Source organism: Lissotriton helveticus, chromosome 11 (assembly GCF_964261635.1).
Source record: "Lissotriton helveticus chromosome 11, aLisHel1.1, whole genome shotgun sequence".
Taxonomy (NCBI): Eukaryota; Metazoa; Chordata; class Amphibia; order Caudata; family Salamandridae; genus Lissotriton; species Lissotriton helveticus.
In genome coordinates this window covers 152,015,930-152,039,738 of record NC_136072.1, presented here as the reverse complement: position 1 = coordinate 152,039,738, position 23,809 = coordinate 152,015,930, and the positions used below count along the sequence as shown (strand labels likewise).

At 41.8% G+C, this 23,809-nt stretch overlaps 1 protein-coding gene across 1 annotated transcript in view; it reads left to right on the top strand.

Moving 5' to 3' along the window:
• Positions 1 to 22,694, top strand: part of WDR49 (WD repeat domain 49) — a 676,266-nt gene extending 653,572 nt beyond the window's left edge. The window contains exons 19-20 of the mRNA XM_078668100.1: positions 18,003 to 18,172; positions 22,452 to 22,694. Of these exons, the coding sequence (XP_078524226.1) occupies positions 18,003 to 18,148 (146 nt within the window). The 3' untranslated portion in view covers positions 18,149 to 18,172; positions 22,452 to 22,694. The remainder of the gene's footprint in view (positions 1 to 18,002; positions 18,173 to 22,451) is intronic.
• The last annotated feature ends 1,115 nt before the right edge of the window (positions 22,695 to 23,809 follow it).

Genomic DNA, 23,809 nt, shown 5'->3' with positions numbered 1-23,809 from the left:
TGTTAAATGACAACAGAAGGGACAGGCAACAAGAACCATCAGTCAAAGAGGGGAGGGCTAGTTCTTCTCTACCGGGTTACATTGGGGCGCTACCGGAACTGATCGAATTGGTAGTCTACAGTGTTTCTGGATGTTTCAGACTGAAGCTGGGGTTAGCATGAGAGCAGCACCATTTCATAGCTCCGTCGTGGCCATTCCGCAACCAATCATGGCAGCCGCTCTTTATCGTTATTTTGGGCGGGGTGGGTGGCGGAGCCGAGCTGTTTTGCAGCCATCATTGTGTGGAGTTCAGTTCATCTCACTAGTTTTGTATTTGTCATGAGGGGTTGTTCCTAATGTTTCTATTTTAGCGAGGTCAAAAAGAGATCCCATTAGTGGCCTACTGATTTTGCTCGATTCCTTTTCTTTTTTTTTTACACGATTTTTCGTTATCTGCAAAGACTAAACAGAGTATTGCGACTCTGTGTTTGTTTGTAAATAGAGAATGAACCAAAGAGAACCAATTCTAAAACAGTAAATACTTGGATAACAATCAATCAAATGGAGAGAGAAGCAGGCACGACGCATTACAACGGGGGCAAAGGCCTGCGTTAACTACCCTTCACTATGTGCAAAGAGAGAGTACTCCTAATAGAAATGAGGGGGGGGGCACCATTCAAAGCAGATCAGTGTGCATAAACACGAAAAAATTTTCACTTACCACGTACTTGACATTCGACAGCTTATGATATTTGCTATTAAAAAACCATTGAAATTCACTGAAAAAACCATAGGTTATAGACCATATATAGTTAGGAATTAGCATTTACAAAACCTTGAAAATTCACTGAAAAAACCATAGGTTATAGACCAAATATAGTTAGGAATTAGCATTTAAAAAACCTTATTTTACTCACACAAAACCATTGAAATTCCATATATAGTTAGTTGCACTAACTATATATCGCGCACCCGCAATCCACTGCTGATGATGTCACATATTACATCATTCATGACATGGTCAGTGACATCACTGATGACATCACTGATGACATCTCAAATGACATCACTGATGACATCACTGATGACATCTCAAATGACATCACTGATAACATCTCAAATGACATCACTGATGACATCTCAAATGACATCACTGATGACATCACTGATGACATCTCATTTGACATCAATGACCACATCACTGATGATATCATTCATGTGACAATACAATGCATCTCCTCACACTTTAATATAACCTCTGTTACACCCAGTGTTAAATACAGAGTATAATTTTTGAAACCATTGACACACCAATACTAGTTACTACATACGCACTCAGTGATTCCTATGTTTACACACACATTCACTCATTTACCAATACAATCATTCATACATACAATCACTCATCTTTACAACACTATCATATGCACTCATACACCTATACAGACTCTCACACTCTGTCACTCATCCATGGAGTTACTCACACACCTAGTCAGTCCTGTAAATAATCAATCACACTTCCATTTTCTAATCTATACAGTTAAACATAGAGCACCTTACATTTTGAAACATATACTAACACATACTTACTCTCTTATACAATCATTGATACAAGTACACATTGATCTGCACAGAGTCACACACCTCCCAGCCAGCCACACACACACTCAGTCTCCCATACAAATACTTGGGCAATCAATCAATAACCCATATAGTTACTCATATAGCTACTGATCAACACATGCAGCAGTTTACAGAACAACAGACATAATGATGCACAAATTAAGACAGTTTAGTCACTAACCCATGCACTCAGTGAGACACATTTAATCACTCACTCATACAGTCAGTCACGCACCTACTAAATCCTTCATCCAGACACTTCTACATCTACTCATTCTTCAATATGTAAAACATATTTAAATTTTTCAGAAACACACAGTCACTGGATGATGTCATCAGTGATGTCATTTGAGATGTCATCAGTGATGTCATCAGTGATGTCACTGACCATGTCATGAATGATGTAATATGTGACATCATCAGCAGTGGATTGCGGGTGCGCGATATATAGTTAGTGCAACTAACTATATATGGAATTTCAATGGTTTTGTGTGAGTAAAATAAGGTTTTTTAAATGCTAATTCCTAACTATATATGGTCTATAACCTATGGTTTTTTCAGTGAATAGTTATATAGTTACAGTTGTAAGCTTGGAATATTGCCCTGGTATAGGTGAACAAAGGTTAATCTAATGCTTTCTGCTTGGTATTTCATGTTTATTTTCTAATTATAATGCTAGAGCTACTTAATATATAATTTGAAAGAAGTATACTTAACTTGTCTGATAAAGAAATCATCAGCATCTGAAGGCAGCGAATAACTAAACAGTATTACTTTTCAATGTACCTTGTAAGGTTTTATCCCTTTACCAATTGAATATATGCAATGACAATTTATAGATGCAATAGCCTTCAAATTCACAAAACCCTTCTACTCATGTACATAAAGCTCTGTTGTTCATCTTAATGAATTTATTGTAAATGTTCAATGTGTGTATATGCGTTTGCATGAATCTACATATTCTCTATCCATTACATGAAGTATTTTCAGGAGGCTTTATACAATTGTTCAGTTAAATATCTGTGCCAATTTTTTTTTTCTTCATAATCAATTCCAAATAAAGATTCTAATGATGGGGATCCTTGGTAGTGTATAAGATCTAAGTAATAGATGATATAGGGTACCCAAACCCTGGGTGGCATTGAGAATGTGAGTATGTGCCTCACATGATCAGCTAGCTATGTGTGAATAGGACAGGCGTTCATTACTGACTGGATTTGTGAAAGATATAAGACAATTATACCTGACCACTATTACAATATGAACCATTCAGTGACAGTGGGATATATATTGACTTGTGCATGTGGAAGGGGAAGGGGAAATGGCTCCAGTGGCTAGTCCTGTTAGAAGCCTTCAGGGAGTGTGCTCTCTGTAACTTTGTTGGAGCATTTCATTTTGGCATGCATTGATGTTGTAACACAATGAGGTGTGTTGCTTCGGTAAATGGCCCCTCCTAGTACCTCCTGTTTGCTTGTAAAAGAGGCATAGCAAAGTGCAGATTTTGGGATCAGGCAGTGATGTTAATATACAAGGATGCATTGGCCAGAATGCACGTCTACATTCATTTAACAAGTATTCTGCTGAGGAGGCAGAGAAAATTAGTTTGGCATAAGAACCCACTCTCAGTAAGATAATTTCAGTCTCAATCATACGTGAGCCAGATATACAATTCGCACATTACTCTAATCTGCAAAGTGTTTGACCTGTTCTAGGCCCCATCCGAAGGCATTAGTCTCATCCTTAATGCCACATAATTCTTGCTGTAGTCCTGTTGGGCAACTAAGATCAAAGTGAGAAATCTTGAGGATATCTTTTAAACTTAGTTTCTTCTTTGGCAATAACTTTTCACTTTAGATGTACATGCACAAGGAACTGATAATATCTTCCTTACTTGGTCTAGATGATGGTCTTTTACAGGCTCCATTACAAGGTGAATGCCATCTCTGAACCTTGGTCTCACTCTTTTTGGAAGATTGAGGTAATGTGACATATGATGTGAGCACTGAATACCACCTAAGATTCTTAATGCAATGGAGCGCCATATGGAAAGTGTACGCGCTGAATTGCTTTAAGGACAAAAATAGCTCAGCACCGGATCTAGTAAGAGTCGCCCGGGGATGATGACATAAGTGCCACTCATGTTCAAAATGGCTGTTCTGCAAAATGCTCAGCCTTACACTTTATAGCAAAGGCAAACCAGCAGTGTCAAGTGTAGGAGTTGTACTGGAGGTGAACCCTCAGGCACAACCAGCCACATGCATCATTGTAGGAATTTGCGATTCCTAAATTGCGAAAATTAAGGAATCGCAATTTAGGAATCGCAAATTCCTATGCATCAAGAATTTGCAAAAGTTTTTGCGATTTCTTAATTTTCCTTATTTGCGATTCCTTAATTGCGAATCGCAAATAAGGAATCGCTTTACATTGATTCCTATGGGCCTAGAGGCCCATAGAAATCAATGGGAAGGCATTCTCATTTTGCGAATTCGCAATTAAGGAATCGCAAAATGAGTATGCAATTTCAAGGGTGCAGGGGGGTACAAAGGACCCCCCCTGCACCCCTGAAATGTCACATAAGTACATTTTACTCACACACATGTCCCAAGGGCATGTGTGTGAGTAAAATATAAGTTTCAAAAATGCATTTTTTTGCATTTTTGAAACTTTTCGCAAATTACCATGAAGGTTTACTTCATGGTAATTTTCCCCATCCTAATTGCGAATTCGCAAATTAAAAAAATCATGCATAGCATTTAAGAAAACACAAAATTTGCGATTTCTTAAATGCTATCGCAATTTGAGAAATCGCAAAAAATTGCGATTTCTTAAATTGCGAAAAGTGAAGAAAAAAAGTGATGCATCCCAAAAAAGGTTTTTGCATTCGCAAATGGACGAATTTTGCGATTCGCACCGTTTGCGAATGCAAAAAAGCTTGATGCATGTGGCCCAACATTCCTACGTGTTTTCAACTGCACATGGGTCAGACATGAAAGATGTGTGATTTATTGTAAATCACACATGTTACATGCACATATATCAGACACTATGCGACTTGACCTCTTTTGTGTGCCTTGTTTCACTATACATTAGGATTTATTTGAAAGCCAGATGATGATGTTTCAGTTCAACTGGCTTTGCCAACAAAAATGATGGGCCCGATTTAAATGTTGGCAGAGAGAGAACTCAGTTTCAGTGGCGACAGAGTTCCCTCCCTGCCAACATTATGGCCTGCCCATTATGGTCTGTCCAATTTTGATTCGGGCAGACCATAGTCTGATGATAGTGAAGACTATTCTGTCTCCACCGCGGTAAAACTCCTCCAACGGCCTGATGGAGTAGGGGCCTTCGGAATTTTGGAGTAATTTAGGGTGGACATTCAGCCCTTTTTAAATGCCAATCCCAGCCAGGAAAAACCTGGTGGTAAGAGGCATTGAAAAGTGCTCAATGCCCCCTAGCCATGGAAAGAAACTCCCATGGTAAGGGAGTAATTGGTTTTTTTTTCAAAAAGAAAATCAAGCTTTAGTGTTTTCTTTACGAAAATAAAAAAAGGCGTACTTTTGCTGTACTTTTCCATCATGTTGACGAAAGGTCAGTCAAATTTATAATGCATTGACAGAAACCATTATGTCAGTGGTTCCTGCTAATGGTAGAAATGTCTGCTACGCCAGCAGACATTTCTATTTCTAAATTTCGCAGGTGGGGACTCCCTCTGGGCGAAAAACTAATTTACTCCATGGCCTTGACAGAGTTAACCCTGTTGGCTAAAATACAAATTGGGCCCTGTGTTTTTTGGGTGTTCCACATTGGAAAGGACTGAATAGCATAAATTAATATGGGGTGGTAGAAACTAATTTTGGCATCAGGGAAAGGGGAGCGCCAACGTTTTGCACAAAATTGTTTTTGTATGCAAAATTGATCCCTGCTACCGTCTGTATCTGTTTTGTTTGTTCTGTGCCTACAGTAGTCACGAACAGTCTTGAATACTTGAAGCAGATTTATTAAGTGTTTACAGTCATATGACGTTCCAAGTGAAATTTAAGCTCCAAATATTAGGACTGTCTGACTTAGCTTGTCTTGTGCTTGGAAGCTCTGTTTAGCCTCTTCAGGCGCCACATTTACGCCACACAATTCTTGTGATACTGCGTAACCCATGCTGCACTCCTATGTTGCTCTCATGTAACATGCCACCTGCCAGTGTTGAATATAACTGATACCTCCTCGGCACAGGGATTCTTACTAAAGAGCAATTGAGGTGAAAGACATCAGCCCTATAGATACTTCTTCTAGGCCTCTTAAACAACTAGCAAGGCATAGAAAGATCCCTGCTGAGCACATGAATGCGATTTCAGAGGGATTAATGTAGTATTTCATGCATAATGTATTTATTTATTTATTTAATGCATTTATAAAGCGCCTGATTCGCCCCAAATGGGGCATCTCCGCGCTAAGGACAAAAGCGATACAACATAGGGAGGAGGAAGAAGTTAAAAGAGATGGGTCTTAAGGTTCTTTCTAAATGTCAAGTAATTGTTATTCAGGCGGAGGTCCAAGGGTAATTGATTTCATAGCAAGGGGGCTATATGTGAAAAAGATGTTTCTCCCAGTCTAGCTAGTTTAATTCGAGGCAGCACAAGTAGGCCTTTGCCCTCAGAACGAAGTGTCCTAGAAGGAGTATATTTGATAAGTTTTTACGACAAATTGCTAGGGGCCAACTGATTGAGGCCTTTAAACACAAGGCAACACACTTTAAACTGAATTCTCTTCCGAATCGGAAGCCAATGTAAGTTGTGCAATAAAGGAAGAGAAGGAGAAAGCCTAGGGGCACTAGTCATCAGACGTGCCGCAGTATTTTGCACTACCTGCAAACTTTGTAAGTCAGAGTCCCTAGCCGAAATCAGCAGAGCGTTACCATAATCCAGGCGACTAAGAACTAAAGTTTTGCAAGTACTGGTTGGGAGAAAGTGAAAGATCTTATGAAGCAGGCTCAGTGCATATAAACATAAGCATTTTAAACTTTCATCATGTGTTATTAAAGGCTCACTTCATATTCTTCCATTATTATGCAAAATGATCAAGCGGTTTGCTTGCAGAAAGAAAAGATGATTTTATTTTATTTATGATTCCCATATCTCATCATCCACATTCTTCGTTTATGGATACTAAATATTCACTTCATTTGTCCACTTTGTACTGCCATTCATGATGGAATACGTGATCTTGCAGAGGTCTTAAGAATAGATTTGCTATTCCTCATTGAAAAATCTTTTTCCTTGGCTTCTTTTTGTTCGTTTTATTTTGTTATTACCTAAAGGTCATTCCATCCGGGATACTGAACAGCAAGCAGGGCAGCAGAGTTCACAATATTTTGTCGCATACTCGAACACCTGGATCCACCTCCATTTTTGACATTTGAACTGCTTGGACTTTCTTTGTTCCCATTTCCCAGCGAGTTGATAAATGTGTACTCTCATTACTTGGCACCATGAAATCTCACTTGTATTTTTAAGGGTCAGTCCCTCTTTATACCACCTTATTCAACCTTGTGTGATTGTAGAATATACTTCAGCTGCTTTGGTATGTTCTTTTTTAATGATCTTAACTTTGATTTGGCTTGAAGAACGGGATTCTCGATTAGAGACTTTAGTCTCTTTTAACCTAAACAATTTCTTTCAAATTATTTCTCCTGCCACTACTCCTATTAAGTTTTTGTGTGTTTTAGCCTAAACAATTTATTTCTGATGCCCCTACTTCAATAAAAGGTACAATATACAGAGGTATGCTGTAATCCACCTTTAGCAGTATATTGACCCCCCTGTTAGTTCTTACTACTTGGTTAAATAATGCCTGATAAAAAAAATAATGAAATCAAAATATTTGGAATTAAAACTTTGAAGTTGCTTCCATTATGCACTATTCCACTGAACATGTATTCAAGGTATATCCAAACAAAGCAACAGTATTAGTACCCCTTCACTGCTAGTCCTGCCCCCCCCCCCACTCATCATGCTCAAGCTGTTTTTTGGCTATATTGGCTAGTTTGTGCTTAGGCCCCTGTAACGTTTTGTCCGCATAAGGTATCCATGCCAAATGTGCGTCCTTTTCTTCCAACATTCTGTGGATTATAAAGGTACCCAGGGTTTGTGGATTCCCCTGGAGGTGACCGAGAAAGTGCTGAAGAAGAGAGCTTGTCTTTTTTTCCTGCAAATGGTATCAATGACGGGTTTGTGGTGCTAAAGTCACCATCTTCCCAGCTTTCAGGAACAGGCAGACGTTTGTCAGAAAACAAAAAAATTCTACCCAGTTTGCCATTTTTCTGGGACATAGCCTCAAATGTAGCCTATTTTTCTATTTTTGTTCTTGCAACCTCCTTCCGGTTAGTGGTAGAAATGGGTGTGAAACCAATAATGGATCCCTTAAAGCTACACATTTCTGAAAAATGTACAGAATTCTGAATTCAGCCTGGGGTCATTTGTGTAGATCCTTCAAGGTTTTCCTATAGAATGTAACAGTTTTAAAATTGAGTTGAAAAAAACAGCAATTTGTGCCTAGGTTTCCACCTGTTACTTCTTCTAACAAAGCCAAATTTTTGAAGCAATATAGCATTAGGTCCACTGAATCCTTCTGGTTGCGGGGATATATATAGGACTTTTAGGCTCACCAAGAACCCGAGGTACCAGAGCGAATATCCGAGCGGCACCTTGCAATGGTTTTTCATTGTGTCCAGCGATTCATTTGGTAAAATATAAAGAGTGAAAAATTGGTATCAAGGACACCTATGTATTTCTGAAATGGCAAAATATATGGAGTTTAGAAGCAGTGGTTATTTGCACATCTCTGAATTTGTGGGTACCCTTACTAGTATGTGAATTAGACTGCATTTTTCACAATTACTTCTTTTTTACACACTGTCTTACATTTGGAAGGCAGAAATGCATGGAAAGACAATTGCTAATAACACTTGTACTACCTTTCTTTGTTCCCCTACGCTTCCCAATAAAAATGGTACCACACTTATGTTATGTTATGCTATGTTAACATTACTTGTAAAGCGCAAACAGCTGCCCCAGCGAAGGGGCGTCCCGGCGCTGACAGCAAAGCAACTGACATGACGGATGGGCCAGAGGTAGAAACTATGGTGCAGGAAAAAGGTGGGTTTTAATGGCCTTCCTAAATTCTAGATAGCTGTTGAGGCCCCGGATGTGGTCTGGGAGTGTATTCCAAAGGAGGGCATCTCTACTACGGAATGAATGGCCTCCAGCGCGGACTTTCTGTGTTCGGGGAACAACTACCAGATGTTGACCCTATGAACGAAGATAGCGAGAGGGAACATAGGGCAGGAGGAATTGTGCCAGGATGTCGGAAGAAGACAGTTTCAAGGCTCTAAAGGCAATACACAGAGCCTTAAATTCAATACGCCTGACCACAGGCAGCCAGTGTAAGCGCCAGATGGTGCTAGACTCAGAGAAGGACCTGCGCAGACCTAGAAGGGTTCTCGCTGCCGCGTTCTGTACCCTTTGAAGCCTCAGGATTTCTGCCTTATTAGATCCTAGATATAACAAGGAGGCATAGTCTAGTCTGGATAGAACAGACTCCTGAATGATGATCTGGTGAGTAGGGGCGTAAAAGAAACCCAAAAGAGGTCAAAGCCCCCGCAGGAGTCCAAAGCAGGTACCTGCCACTTTTTTGGTTTGGACTCGGAAGTTGAGGGATGAGTCAAGCCACACTCCAAGATTTTTTACAACCTCCTTAGGAGAGGGGGCACAGGCTAGGCTTGCAGGCCACCACCGGTCACTCCGCTGACCATGGTCCTTCCCCACCAGTAGTACTTCCGTCTTGCTGGCATTAAGTTGGAGACAGTTGGCGGTCATCCACTCGGCAACTGCCACTAGGTCGCCCTGAAATTTAAGGGCGTCCAGCTCGGTGTTATTGGAGAGTGCCACCACCAACTGGGTATCGTCAGCGTAGGAGACCATGGTCAGTGCTCTGCTCTTAGCTACAGCGGCTAGAGGTTGCACGTAGAGATTAAATAGCAGAGGACTGAGAGAAGAGCCCTGTGGCACCCCTTGTTTGATGGGGTGTATGCCTGAGGGGAACGGGGGGACTGTCACCACAAATGACCTCTCCCGGAGGAAGGAGGCGAGCCACTCCAATGCCGGTCCGGTGATGTCGGGTAGGCCTGGTGCCTGCGAAAGGAAACAGCCCAAAACGCAATGTGGAGATGTCACATTTTTCCACTGAAAACTGACTCTATTTTACAAAGTACCTAGCTGTGGATTTTGGGCCCTATCTCAGCTGACACATAGAGAAACCTAGCAAACCTGTACATTTTTTAAAACTAGACAGTGACTTGTGTGGCTCTCACCGGGTTCTGTTACCCAGAATCCCTTGCAAAACTCAAACATTGTTAAAAAAAATATTTTCCTCACATTTCTGTGATGGAAAATATGGAATCTGCGGGGAGCCACAAACTTCCACCCACCCAGCATTCCCCAAGTTTCCTGATTAAAATGGTACTTCACTTGTGTGGGTAGGCCTCGTGCTGGTGACAGGAAATTGCCCAAAATGCACTGTGGAAACTTCAAAATTATCAATCACCAAATGACCTGGTTTGCGAGGCAGTCACTGCGCTTTTCGTCCCGGGCTTGGCAGCCATCTAGGCAAACCTACCAGTCCCACACAGTTCTGAAATCTAGACACAAGAGGCAGTCCAGGATAGTGTGGCTTGCGTGGGTCGCCCAATGTTTTCTTACCCAGAATCCCCTGCAAACCTTCCATTTAGCTGAAAAAATCAAATTTTCCTCAAATGTCTGTGTGGGAAAGCTGTGGGATCACCGAGCCATCACACATTTCTGACCACCCAGCGTACGCCCAGGTCTCCCACAAAAATGCTCCCTCACTTGTGTGGATGAGCCAATGACCATGACAGGGAAGGGTCTAAACCATATTGTAGAGGCATCAAAACTATCTATCACAAAAAGACATGGTTTTGCAAGGGGGGCACCTGTGTGTTTGGTCCCGGGCTCAGCGGCCATCTAGGAAAACCTACCAAACCGAGCCATTTCTGAAAACTAGACACCCGGGGGAGTCCAGGGATGTATAACTTACGTGGATCCCCCAATATTTTCTTACCCAGAACTCCCTGCAAACCTCAAATTCTTCTAAAAAGAAATCACATTTCATGCCTCTGGTGATTGTTTTTCTGGAGGAAGGGACACCTTCCGGCACAAAAACAATCATCTCTGCAACGCAGGCTACCCATTGTGAGCCAGCTCAGGGGAAAAAGACAGGAATGCGCTGTTTCTCATAGATACGGTGCATTCCTGCTATTATTTTTACGCAGGGCACCGCAACAATGCAGTGCTGCTCTGCGCCAAAACCTCGTAAATGAGGCCCATGGTTTCTTTTTAACTCACCCAAATAGTATTCCAGTCATTTGGGTGTCCCAACCAATAATTGTTTGACACTAACGTACTCCTGGTTTACTCTCTGTTTGCTTGCTGTGGCACTAACACATAAACCTACATGAAACTCCATATTCTCCTGTTTCTCAAATTCTTATTCTTAATTACCTCTTTGAAATACATTTCTAACCTTTCTACAAGTAATTGTGTGTGAAGCAAAGCCACTTGTGTTGGAAACTTGTTTACTTGTTCAGCTACCACAATCTGTGGGGCTCCATCAGAGATAATACTTATGACCCCAGTGGTTTTCTTGAACATCAGCCCAGGGTGTGCCTTTTGTACATGGACTGAATACTTTACTTTCATAACATACATGAACAAGATTGAGTAAATAGGTAAAAGTGTATATATGAAACCTATCTATGGCTAAATCATGACCCTACAAGAGAGTCATGGTTTCAGAATTGTGGCTTATATCCAAGGTGAACTGGGAACAAAAAGCAGTCCAGGCAAATTTTATTGTACGATCCCCCATACTGCCTGACACGAATAAGTGCAGTGAGCAAGTGCACACACTGCAAATGTGAAGTGCAAGTAATGAATGTGAGTGCATACGCACTGGATTTGTCTCTTTGTGCATTATCCATGTATGCTTTTTAAAGTATACCCACCGTACACATATGATATGTTAACTGAGATTTGTATACTTCTGTATTTCTATTCGTAAAGCCTCACAGCGCTGTTATTTGTGCCTAGCTAATAAAACTTATCATTATTAAAAATAATCAGACTTTAAATTTATGATAGACCAGCTATCCTAGTGGTAGCATGGACAAAGCAGTCTTAGGCTAAAACTTCAGAGAGCATGTGAAGCAAGATGTTTTACCATATGTAACCCCTTGAATACCAAATGAAAGGACACCACACGGGTTATATATAAAATATATATGTATTTATTACTAACACAACCCCTCTGAACTCTTTATGAGGTCAGAGGACGAAGCACATAACAAGTTACTTAATTATCATACAATAAGTTGCACAATATACAGTAGGGCCCTAGGGGCACGTAAAACCATATACTAAAATAGTGGTATAAGAACCACGTCACGGACAAGCTTCATGGAGCAACTTTTCAGAAATAACACAGAAAGACAATGCCCAGTGCCATACAACTGGAAGCATCACCCCACTCCTGGACCACAGACTGCATAAATACAGTGAGAATAATCTCATCTTGCAAAGAGAATAGTATTCGATTATGAGAAAATGTCTAGATCATTTGTGCTTAAAGTTTAAGGTGCGTGCGTTCCTTAAAGAAAGTAAAACTTTTTTCTCTGCTGTTGCAAAGTCCACAAAGGGTCGGAAGAGCAGTGCCAGTACAATAGAGTGTTATTTCTCAGGCCTTCGAAGCATGGAAAAAACATGTTCCAGAGTCACTGGATAACTTAGAGTCTGATGTATCTTTCTACTGGTCATAAAAACTGGTTGCAATTTGTGACCAGTATTTTTACAACCAGTATTTAATTTTGTGTACCGACCTATGGTACCAATATGGATAGTTTGTGATATTCCGAATCTGAGTGAATCGCAATCCAACATACCTAGTTAATATTCATGAATGTGTCTCAAATTGTGACTCACTCTGATTGGAAACAGTTAGAGGGATAATGCCTTACAATGGGGAGTGGATGTGGACTAATTGCTAGAGCAGTCGACTTTGAAACTGGGGAACCAAGTTCAAGTCTCGACAGGGATGGTCAACATCCTTTGATACTGGGCAAATCATTTAATCTCCCCGTGCCTAACAAAAAGGAATGTGTCCATCTGTAATGCGACTGGTGCTCATGGATAGCGCTCTGATGCCTTCAGGTCGAGTTCACGCGATATAAAACTCTAAAAAAAGAAATTGAGTCAGCAGAGCACCATGTCTGTGATGGCATTTAAATAATTTTACCTTTTTTTAATAATTTACCACCCCAACTTGAGAGTGACGTTTACAAAGCTATCAAAATCGATATTTGAGTGGTCTGATGTCACTTTCCATCTGCAAAGTAACGCAAGTCATTTAATTGCATTGCCTTTTATAACCGTGCGTTGAGGAGGCATTATATGGGTGGAGAATGGGTGTTCCTGTGCATATACCCATGTATTTTGATGCAAACCCAGGTTTACTAAAGTCATTAAACCAGATTGTCCCAGTTTCCAATCCAGAGAGAAATTAATGTTCAATAATAACCTGAATTTTTAAAACCAATGGGCTGTGCTTGTTTGCCTTTTGTGTCATGGAGCAATGTAGGCCTTGGAAAGCATCTAAAAAATTCCATTTATTTAAGTTATTTTTACATATCAGATGCACTTGTCTCAAGAATCTTGGATAATCACTCCTGTCACTTTACTGAAGTGCCATCATTAAGGTCTGGCTAGAAAAAACTTCAGCTGTTTGAAAAGTCTAAAGTGTTCCAAAAGAAAAAAACAAATACATTTATATATGCTCACAAAGAGGGGCTTCGAGATAGTCATCTACATTCACTGGTCTTTTCAACTGTCATTTACATTTTTGCTTCCTCACATCACAACACACAGCGTGCTGTAATGGGTCCGCTCACTTTAGCCAATGACTCTTTTACATTGTAAGTCACTAAGAGCCAGATGTAGGTATCCAAATACCGGTCGGTAACAGCCGAAAATACCGATTTTCGGCCGTTACCGACCGGTATTTGGATACTGAGATGTAGGGCATCTTAAAATACAGATTCGGTAATTTTACCGAATCGGTAAATTTACCGAGTCGGTAATTTTACTGATTCTGTAAAATTACCGAATCTGTATTCTGAGATGTAGGTGGCACTGTAAACAGTGCCACTGGGCTTTAAGGATTCGGTATTTACCACCAACTATTAGTTGGTGGTAAATAACGAATACCTGTGTATATGCAAATCTGTGCATGTACACCTGTGCCATGTGGCACACATATATGCCCTTAGGGCATGTATGTGTGCCACATGGCACACAAGCCCTAATCAGGGGTGCAACAGGGTGTCAAAGTGACACCCTGCCACCCTTGAATTATTCTGCAATTACCGAATCGGTAAATACCGATTAGGTAATTACCGAATCTTACCAATTCGGTAAAAAATACCGAAAATTTACCTACATCAGATTTACCGATTCTAAAATACCGAATCAGTAAAATTCGGTATTTTAGAATCGGTAAAAATTATTTACCTACATCTAGCCCTAAATTTTTTATTTCTCACAGGGGCAATACTGCAAAAAAAAAGAGCATCTAAGTGCAAGAGTTGGTGTGACAATATTTTCCTTGCAATGTGTTTTCTATCCAGTCTCTATAACAAATGTTTACTTTAGATGCCCTTGTGAGAAAATATCTCTTATATGTTACAGTAGCAAAGTAAATAGTACAATTTCTTTGAAACAATATGATCATATTTTACTGCGATGTATATTAAAACTAAACAGTTTCTGTACCAGTTGTAAGTGCACCTTCGTGCTAAAAAGCACTCATACTGTTCTCTTTACTGCATTATATTATCATATACAAGTCATTTTTTTAATTTATAATTTTATTGAAAGAATACTGGCGCTTCTTTTTTTCTTCATTAAATGTTTTTGCTATATGCTTGCATTAAGAAATGTAACTGTGAGAAAGTAGATTATTAGTTGGGGTGGATGGTAGTCAGCCATAAGTAATAATAGCACTATTCTTTTTTGGTATAGTAAAGGTTTCAGTAATTCTAACCTGAGCTCCACGCTAGTAGCTATGGCACAGAGCAGATAGGCTTAACATAAGAAAAAGTGCAAAGCATTTAGAAGCAGCAAACCAGTTAAAAAGTCAAAAACACAACACAATAAAAAACGACTCTAATTTATTACAAATATAGAATATTTTAATGACACAAAAATTACTAAAATCTAATAAAGGAAGGGGGAGATATGAATTTTCAAAATTTTAAATAAAAATAATGCCAAAAAGTGCAAAGCGCCAACCGCAGGCAAATGTTCACACTAGACCATGACAAAGGTAAATTATAAGGCAGACGGCGATGGAGCAAGACAGATACACAAACCAGGTTGGTCCTGGTCAAATAGTTGCCTTCAGTCTTAGAAACTTTAATTGAGAAAAAGTTATTGTTGAGAAGACATCAGCTGGGCAAGCTGAACGCTGGATCCAAAGCAAAGCTCAACAACGATGGGTCGATGAAGCGCGAGGTTTCAGTGTCATTGATGAAGGCGGGACAGCTTCGAGTGGGTGAAGTCCGTACCGAGGAAAGTATCGGCATAGATTGGATGCTGTTAGCAACAGTCCCAGCGAAGCCCTCTGCATTTAAACATAGACATTTTTCTGGAAGTCGGATTTCCTTCAGTGGGACAAACCAGCTGGCTAAGGCCAACCAGTAATTTGACTGCTCTAGCTCCGCCGGAGACCCCAGTCTCTGTCGGTTCTCCAAGCAAAAAATTGGCAAACATTTATAAATCCCAGAATTTGTCATTTGGGTAGGAGGAGGACACTCTAACAAAAGCCTCCAGTTCCAAAAACTCAAAAACAGCACTTGGGGGTCAGGACTCGCTCCAACAGAAGCCACCAATGGTAGGGTCCAAGGCTGGTCAAGTTGAAGCTAGTCAGCTAGGCTCCTCCAGAAAAGTGGGATTCTTGCAGCTTTTGAGTCAGCCAACTGACGCTTGGAGTCCACTTCTATGTCCTTCATACAGTGGGAGCAGGTCCAGCCCTTAGAGGTCTCCTCACATGTCACAACAACAAGTGTAATCCTTCTTCTTTTCTACACAGGTCCAGTAGTGTTCTGAGGAAGATGCCCACATTAACGCCGAGAACTAGACTGTGGGTGGGCGTGGCCCCTGGCCCCTCCTTGACCAATATAGAAAAAGTTTGCAGGGGTATTACTACCAACCTTTGCAGCAGGTCCTGTGTGCCATACTGCAAACAATCCCACACTACCCTTCTCTACCTACAACCAAGATCTCATAATCATTCTTCCCCTTTGCAGAGCTCATGTGCCCACCCTAGAAGTGTGGCCGGGGTAATGAGCAAGCCCTCACCTGTGATCACTTAAACCCAGTTCTGGGGGCAGCTCCACTACCAATGGGATGGTGCCTGCCAGGTTAGAAGGAAAAGTGGGGGCAGGTGGGAGCTACATATGCCTGTGACAGGGCAGGTCCCTTTGAAGATAATTACGTTTCTGGAAACTGCCTAGATGGTCCCCCTGTCAGAGGAACAGAACACCGTCCCGCACCCAGTCGCGGCTGGCATAGCTCACAGGTGGGGGGGCAGGCGTGGGGGGTTGTGTGGGGAGGGGGTGTCGCAGGGAGGTTGCGTGGGGGTGTAATTGAAAAAAAATTAAACTTACCTTGAGGCTGGGTCACGCCTCTTCTCGCTCCTGCTCTCCTGCCTCCGACAGGAACAGGAAGCAGGCAGCCAGGCTCCCTCCTTTAACCACTTTGCAGCTGGGCTAATTCCCATGCTGTGCTGGGGGGCGGAGGGCGCGCACAGCGCCCCTGTGCTCATGACGAGGTCAGCTCGTCATGAGCCACGGTGGTCGTATGCTCATGACAAGCTGAGCTCGTCATGACCACACCCGTTTCTTTAGAACGTTCGCACAGCAGGGGAATTAGCCCAGCGTGCGAGCGTTCTAAAGGTCATGACGAGCTCAGCTCGTCATGAGCACACGAGCACCGTGGCTCATGACGAGCTCAGCTCGTCATGAGACTTGAAGGTGTTAAGCCAGTAAGAAAGCTGCATGCCAGGGGCTTATGGGGTGGGCATGTTCTTCATGCAGGCTGCATTGCAGCCTGTATGGTGAAGGACAAAGTGCGCATGACTGGTTTGGACGGCATGAAATATTATTCAAGAGCAAAGTCAGTATATGCCTTAGCTTGAAGTACCTATACTGATTTTTGATAAGTTGGTGCACAAAGGATAGAGCAAATAAATCAATATTCGGGAGTACTTTTCACCCTTGTTTGTCTTGTAAGCCTGAGATTTATTATAAACAGACCTCAGTAATGTTGTTGTCTATAACATTGCTACATTTAATGTTTAATACGGAGGCTTTTCATTAAAGCCCCCTTGTCTGCCTCATCAGGAAAAGTGTTTGTTCTACATGGTTGATAGCTCTGGTTTCTACTTAAAGGTGGCTCATTAACGCCAGGCGTGCAGCCTCCAATGCCCTGTTGACTTTTGTGTGGCTTGCTGTGCAAATGTATGTAATATCCTTATGTTTGATTTTTTTTTTTTTTTTTTTTACAAGTGAATGCAGCCACGATTGACGATTATGTGATACAAACCAAGCTTAAAATAATAATGAACGTCCTTAATGTAAACTGTACGGAGGCAGACAGGTTTTTAATTTATTTTAAGGTTGACGATGATCTTAATTATTTTGCCTGTGAGGTCAATGCCAGTTTGAAAATATTTGAGGTAATGAGATACTCACCTTGGATGCAAAATAGATACGACACCATTTTGGGGATATTTTTTTATGTGAAACGACAAGGGGATTGGTCCGCTGTTCTCGGCTATGTGATGCTGTGTCACACTCAAATTGGAAATTTTAGAATGCCTTAAATGATAGTTCTGTACTACAGAAGTTAATTCTGAAGTCGGGGCTGGCGATTACCTTTTACTGCTAAATTACCAAGCCCAAATTCTCTGTGTTTTTAACTAATTGTAAAGATTCTTTATGGTTTGAAGGACATTACAGTGTCTGTAATTTGTATATTGATGTAATGAATATTTTTAAATGTATATGATTATGTATTAACTACGAATAAACCAATCCAAAAGGGTTAAAAGTCGAGTGGAGAAACGATGATTTGCTTGCAATAATATGACAATCGTGTTTTCTATACATTATTATTCCCTTACCATGTATTAACAAAAAAGTCACTTTTCGCATGTGATGAATTTATAATATGACAAGCGTGGTAGCTCTTGAATAATGTATGCTTACTTTTATACGGCAGCCTTAAAAGCTGTTTTTGATGAGAAAAGCCTCTTCCCCAAGGAAATTCTGGATCGTGAAAAAAAGGCAAAACAGCGGCACGTGGAAATGTTCTGTGAAGGGAAGATAAAAATAATTAAGAAGCCAAGAAGGCTGAGCGAAAAGTAAATCTGTCTTCGTGCATGGAGAAAGGTGAATATGTATAATAAATTGTACGAACATATATCAGTCAGTGCATAGAGCTGTAAAGTTTTAAAGTAAGCAGAATCACTCATCTATTCCAATGCCTGAGAAGACATCTTCTTTCCTAATTAAGTTTGACATGTAAATTCGAGAGAGAAATACTTAAATGTAACTCAAGTATAGTTAATAAAGTTCTTAGTATTTAATCGTTGGTGGATTTGGCAACAAGGTTGTAATTGAAATGTTTGATATAAGCTAAGACGGTAAAGAAAACTATCATATGATAAATACTCTCTTGAATAAATAAATAAAAAAAAATAGAAAACCGACCCTGTGGCATTGTCAAATTACAGAGTTCGTGGCTGAATTTCCAGAAGAAATTCCAGAGCAGTACTCTCTTCTCAACATTTCTCATAATCAGTTTATTTGGCTTATAACCCTCCCTAGAAGCCAAGTCCATCCCATTTGTTTGTAGTTTTATGTATTGAGAACCAGGTCCAGGGATATTCGAGTGTTTCATTTAAGGCAACAAATGACACTACAGTAGGTCAGATTCACATTTTTTAAGGCACTGTGAGGTTAAATGTTTCATCCAGAATCACAGGATGTTGAGCCCTGTAGCGGCTGTCACAGATCGGGAGTGGCGGGGCTGGCGGGGTTTAGAGGGTAATATAAAGTAAAAAAATTACTTTCTCGCCGCTCTCCCGCACGTAGTCTCAGTCTTTCCTTATCGGGGCCAGAACAGGAAGCAGCCGGGCTCCCTCCCCTGTAATGCAGCCTGCATGGAGAACATGCGAAGTGCGCATGACTGTTTTGGACGGATCCAGAGGGCTAGCAAAACAGTCACTGCACACTTGTAGTGGACAAACCACCCCTTTTCTAAACTGAGAGCAGAGCAGCCCCGTCCGCCCCAAAAAACTGTGCAGCAAGAACAAATACGAGATAATCACCTTGAGTTATTATCCTTGTCTTTGTTCTTTCTTTCACTGCTTTGCCACGGTATGACAATGCTCCTCCGCCTTAGCGGAGGAGCCGCCAGATGCCTAGATTTGTATACGGTTGGTTAGTTCCAAGGTCAGCAGGCAGCTCTAGCCTTTATGACACATCTATTGCCTGGTTATGGTTTGTAAAATACTCTTATAAGCACTTGATCAGGCTTAGGGGTACCGAGCACAACGCTGTCCTGTGTGCAATCAGCTCTGACTGGTCTGATTCAACAGGAGAAGAGAACTACTTGATCTCTTCAGCTGCTGTAGACAGCTCATGGATGCACCAGGACTCATCCCTGTGGCCCTTAGTGTTTTAGCATCTATATCCTGTGTTTCGATGTAATGATCTCTGTGGTGGTTCCGAATTTTCAGATTCATGGATAACCTTCAGTTAGAGGTGCACATGGAGTAATAGCCTAGGGTGCATACCAATATATCCCTCTGCCCCTCATGGCATACATCACTGTTTGTTGGCGATACTCCTAGATGCAAATCATATAATTGCTTTTGACAGGGTGGCGCCCAGTGCAAAAATCATTTTTGGCACCCCACACCCCGTGACTTCTGCCTCGGATTTTCTCACTGCCATCGGGCAAAAGTGCCCCTCATCTCTCCCATCAAAAGTAATTGCTAAACACAGCTACCCCCTGAGGACAGCGCCCCCCTCCACAGATCAGTGCCCAGTGTGGCCTTACTACCCTAAAGCCGTCTCTGACTTTTGAATAGGAAACAGATGGAAGTTTGATTGCGGGTGCAAAATTCACTATTTTCTCCTCTGAGTTTTTCTTTTTCCTTTTTCAGATTGATGGGTCAACCATCAAAATTCAAAGTCTAGGCAACTGTCTCACTAACCATTAGATGACAGCACCCATGGAGCCTGGTCTGTCTTATTCTTGGCAGTGCTTGTAGTGGGCCAAGGATGGACATTTATTTATTTATTTATTACGCATCTTGTACCGCGCAAACTTAACCCGAAGGTGTCAAGGCGCCTAACAAAAAGATCAAAATGCAGGGCATGTCTACTCATATGCTTGTGCAAAGAGACGTGTTTTAAGGGCAGATCTGAAAGTCTGTAGGGAGGGGAAGGACCTTAGTTCTATCGGAAGATCATTCCACCAATTAGGAGCCAGATGGGAGAAAGCCCTACCACCCCATCTAGTTTTCCGAATACGCGGGACACGGAGAAGAAGATGATTAGAGGAGCGGAGGTTCCTGCCAGGATTGTAGTAAGACAGGATGGATCCGATGCCTGTGGGGCTGCTTTTAGCCAAAGCCTTATAGACCATACACATGGACTTGAAGACTATCCGCTCCTTGATCGGAAGCCAGTGAAGCTGCTTCCTGGCCACCGTGGCCGAAGAGCGGCGGGGGAGATCAAGGACAAATCTGGCTGCCGCGTTCTGGACTACCTGCAAGCGCTGCAGCTGACTCTTATTCAGTCCAGCATACAGCGCGTTGCAGTAGTCCAAGCGAGAACCCAGAAGGGCGACAGCAAGTTGCCTTCTTGCTTGCAAGGAAAGGTAGTGCCTAATTTTCCTTAGTATGTGAATTATACCCCAACAGGTGGATACAGTCCTACTGACCTGTTGGCACATACCAAGGATGGGATCGATCATGACCCCGAGATTTTTAGCCAAAGATGTAGGTTTAGGGCAGGCACCTAGTGAGTCAGGTCACCACTCCATAGACCAGATCTCTTCCTTTCCGCCGAACACCATCACCTCGGTCTTCTCCCCATTCAATTTCAGTGAATTGTAGATCATCCACTGGCTGACAGCCTCCATACAAGATCTAAAATTGGAGGCTGTCAGCTCGGTTGACTTGGAGAGAGACACGAGGATCTGGGTGTCATCCGCATAGGAAACTACCTCCATCCCAAAAGACCTGATGAGTCTGGCAAGGGGGGTCACGTAGATGTTAAAAAGGGTGGGACTGAGCGCCGACCCCTGAGGGACCCCACATTGCACAGACAGGGATGGAGATAGAAATTTTCCCAGCATTACCCTCTGCTCTCTATGATCGAGAAAAGAGGAAAGCAGCCCCAGGGCTGCCCCCCCGGACCCCAATCTCACCCAGTCGAGATGTTAGAACACGGGAGAAAGGGTATCGAAGGCAGCCGTGAGGTCCAGAAGGATCAGGAGGGATGTCCGACCCCCATCCACGCTCATACGGATGGAATCGAGCACCAGGGTGAGGGCAGACTCGGTGCTATGTTCCCTCCTGAAACCATGCTGGGAAGGATCCAAGCAGCCCGAGTTCTCCACAAAGACAGCAAGATGCCCATTTAAATGGGCCTCTAGCATCTTCGCGGGCGCCGGGAGCAGTGAGATGGGGCGAAAGTTCTTTAGTACCCCTGGATCGAGGGAGGGTTTCTTAAGCAGTGGTTTTACCACAGCATTTTTCCACTGCTGTGGAAAGATACCCTCCCTTATTACCCCATTCATGATGTCAAGCAAAGGGGGAAAGAGAGATCCTCTACACTGCTTCAGGATCTTAAGAGGGCAAGCATCAAGCGGAGACCCTGACTTCGTTTTATCAAGCAGCGTCTCAAGATCTTGTAAAGAGAGCGGAGGAAAGGTTTCCAGACAACCGGCCAAAGGAAGCTCTGCCGAAGAGGCATCCAAAACCACCGCAGCCGGTGGCTCAGCCGTTGATAGTCTCTGTGATTCCAGGGAGGTATAAATGTCCGATATTTTGGACTGAAAAAAGAGAGCTATGTCATTGCAGAGCTCCTGAGATGCTACGACTTATCTGGGTGTGGGCCAAACTGGCCACACATGGAACACCCCGACCACCATCTGGCAGGATCTGAGTATAGCTGCAGTAAAATGACCCCCAAAGGCTGACCTGTAATACCCACTTTTTCTTTGCTAATCGTTTGCACCTGTGTTCAGTTGAAGCAGGTATTCCACTCACAGCCAGGCCATGCTACTTTGCATGACTTTAGTATATCTGGCTTTGCATAACATAACATAACTTGACATAACATAACACGTGTATTTAATGTCCTATGGGTATTTGTGATGTTCCTGCTCTGGAACCCCACTTTAAATAGGAAATCAGAAACTTCCTGCGAAGCGCCACAATACTGCTTTAGTGCATGCAACAACTTGACGTTAAGAAATCCCTTTGCATGTGAAAATTGAGAGATGTTAATGCTTGCGTTGAGTAGTCCTCCTTTGCTTTTGTTAAAGTGTAGTAAATGTGTTCCTGAATGTTTATAAAAAAACTAATAAAATAATGTAAAATAAAAAAAAAGTGAAATGCAATTCTACCAATGCTCTGCCTTTTTTTTTTAGAACAGCTGTCATTGAACATTGAAGTTTTTATTTATTACGCGTGGAAACAAGGATTGTGAATCTCTGCAGGACATATGAAGCAAATTTCAAAGAAATCAAAAGCAAGGAAGCAAAGCCCAGATTGAAGAGAAAATTCTGGCCTGTCAAAGTACAGACTTATTCTAGAAAATCTGCAAGTGGGGCTAAAGTACTCTGTGGCTTGTATGAAGCTCAATATATTTAGTTTTTGGTAATAAATAAATAATACCACTTTGTCTTCTGTGGTTTTTACTATGCTCGGCCAACAGTGAGGTCAATTTTATGACACCGTTTCCAAACAGTCCGTTTTTTTAACCAAATAGCGGACAATGTTACATTTCTAAGTTCAAAAAGACTTAATAAACCATGTATGTATTGCTCTTATGCTGATGAGGTAAGTTTTACTGTATTAAAGTAATCCTATTGTTCATGATATTCAAATGTATGATAATAGCATTCATTGTACTTATCTTCGACAGCTAATGAGGTACAATTTCCGAGTTAATAGTTTTAGATGATTTGAATATTGATGGGCCGAAGCCATTCTAAAATATTTGTTATGGTAAGTGACACATTTTGTAGAGGGAGATGATTAGAGGTGGTTGCCCTTCCAGAACCTGTTTCCAAAGTAGTGATTGGACAATCACAATGTTAGTATACAATAAGGTTGTTAGCTATACCATTGGAAGTGTAAATCATCGATGTGAAAGCGAGAGAGAGAGAGAGAGTGCGGGCGTGCGTGTGTGTGTGTAAGTGTAAGAGAACCTTTTCTTTGGGATATTGGAAGTGAAACCCAGTTACTGAGTCTAAAAGGTCACTTAATCCACTGGTTAGAAACAACACAAATTGCTTGCTGGTATTAAAAAAATCTAGTACATTATTGAAACTCCTTGTAAAGATTGCGCAGGAAGAGTTCAGACAGAATACAGACACAACTCTCACAAAAAGAGACACAGAACTAAGAGGGCACACCAAAGTATCTAGCAGATAAACTGGACCTATCATGCGGTGGCAGAGCATCGAGAAGCTCCAGCACCTGGCTACTGAAACCACAAACATTCTGGAAAAAAAGAACATACAACCAAACTTTCTCCGGCCTAGCACTCAGAATCTGGAATGGCCTGCCCCCGGAATTCAAAACAAACTCTTCGGGCACCTCTTTCAAAAATGAAGTCAAACTGCTTTAAATGAACAAATTTCTACCCAACCACCTCACCTAACTTGCTCGCCACACAGTATCCTACACTCCATCATCAGGACCACTGACTTTCACACTCCTGAATCCCCCTGGACCTCTAAGACTGTTTGACATCAAATCTGCCCTGCCTACTCCTTACTCT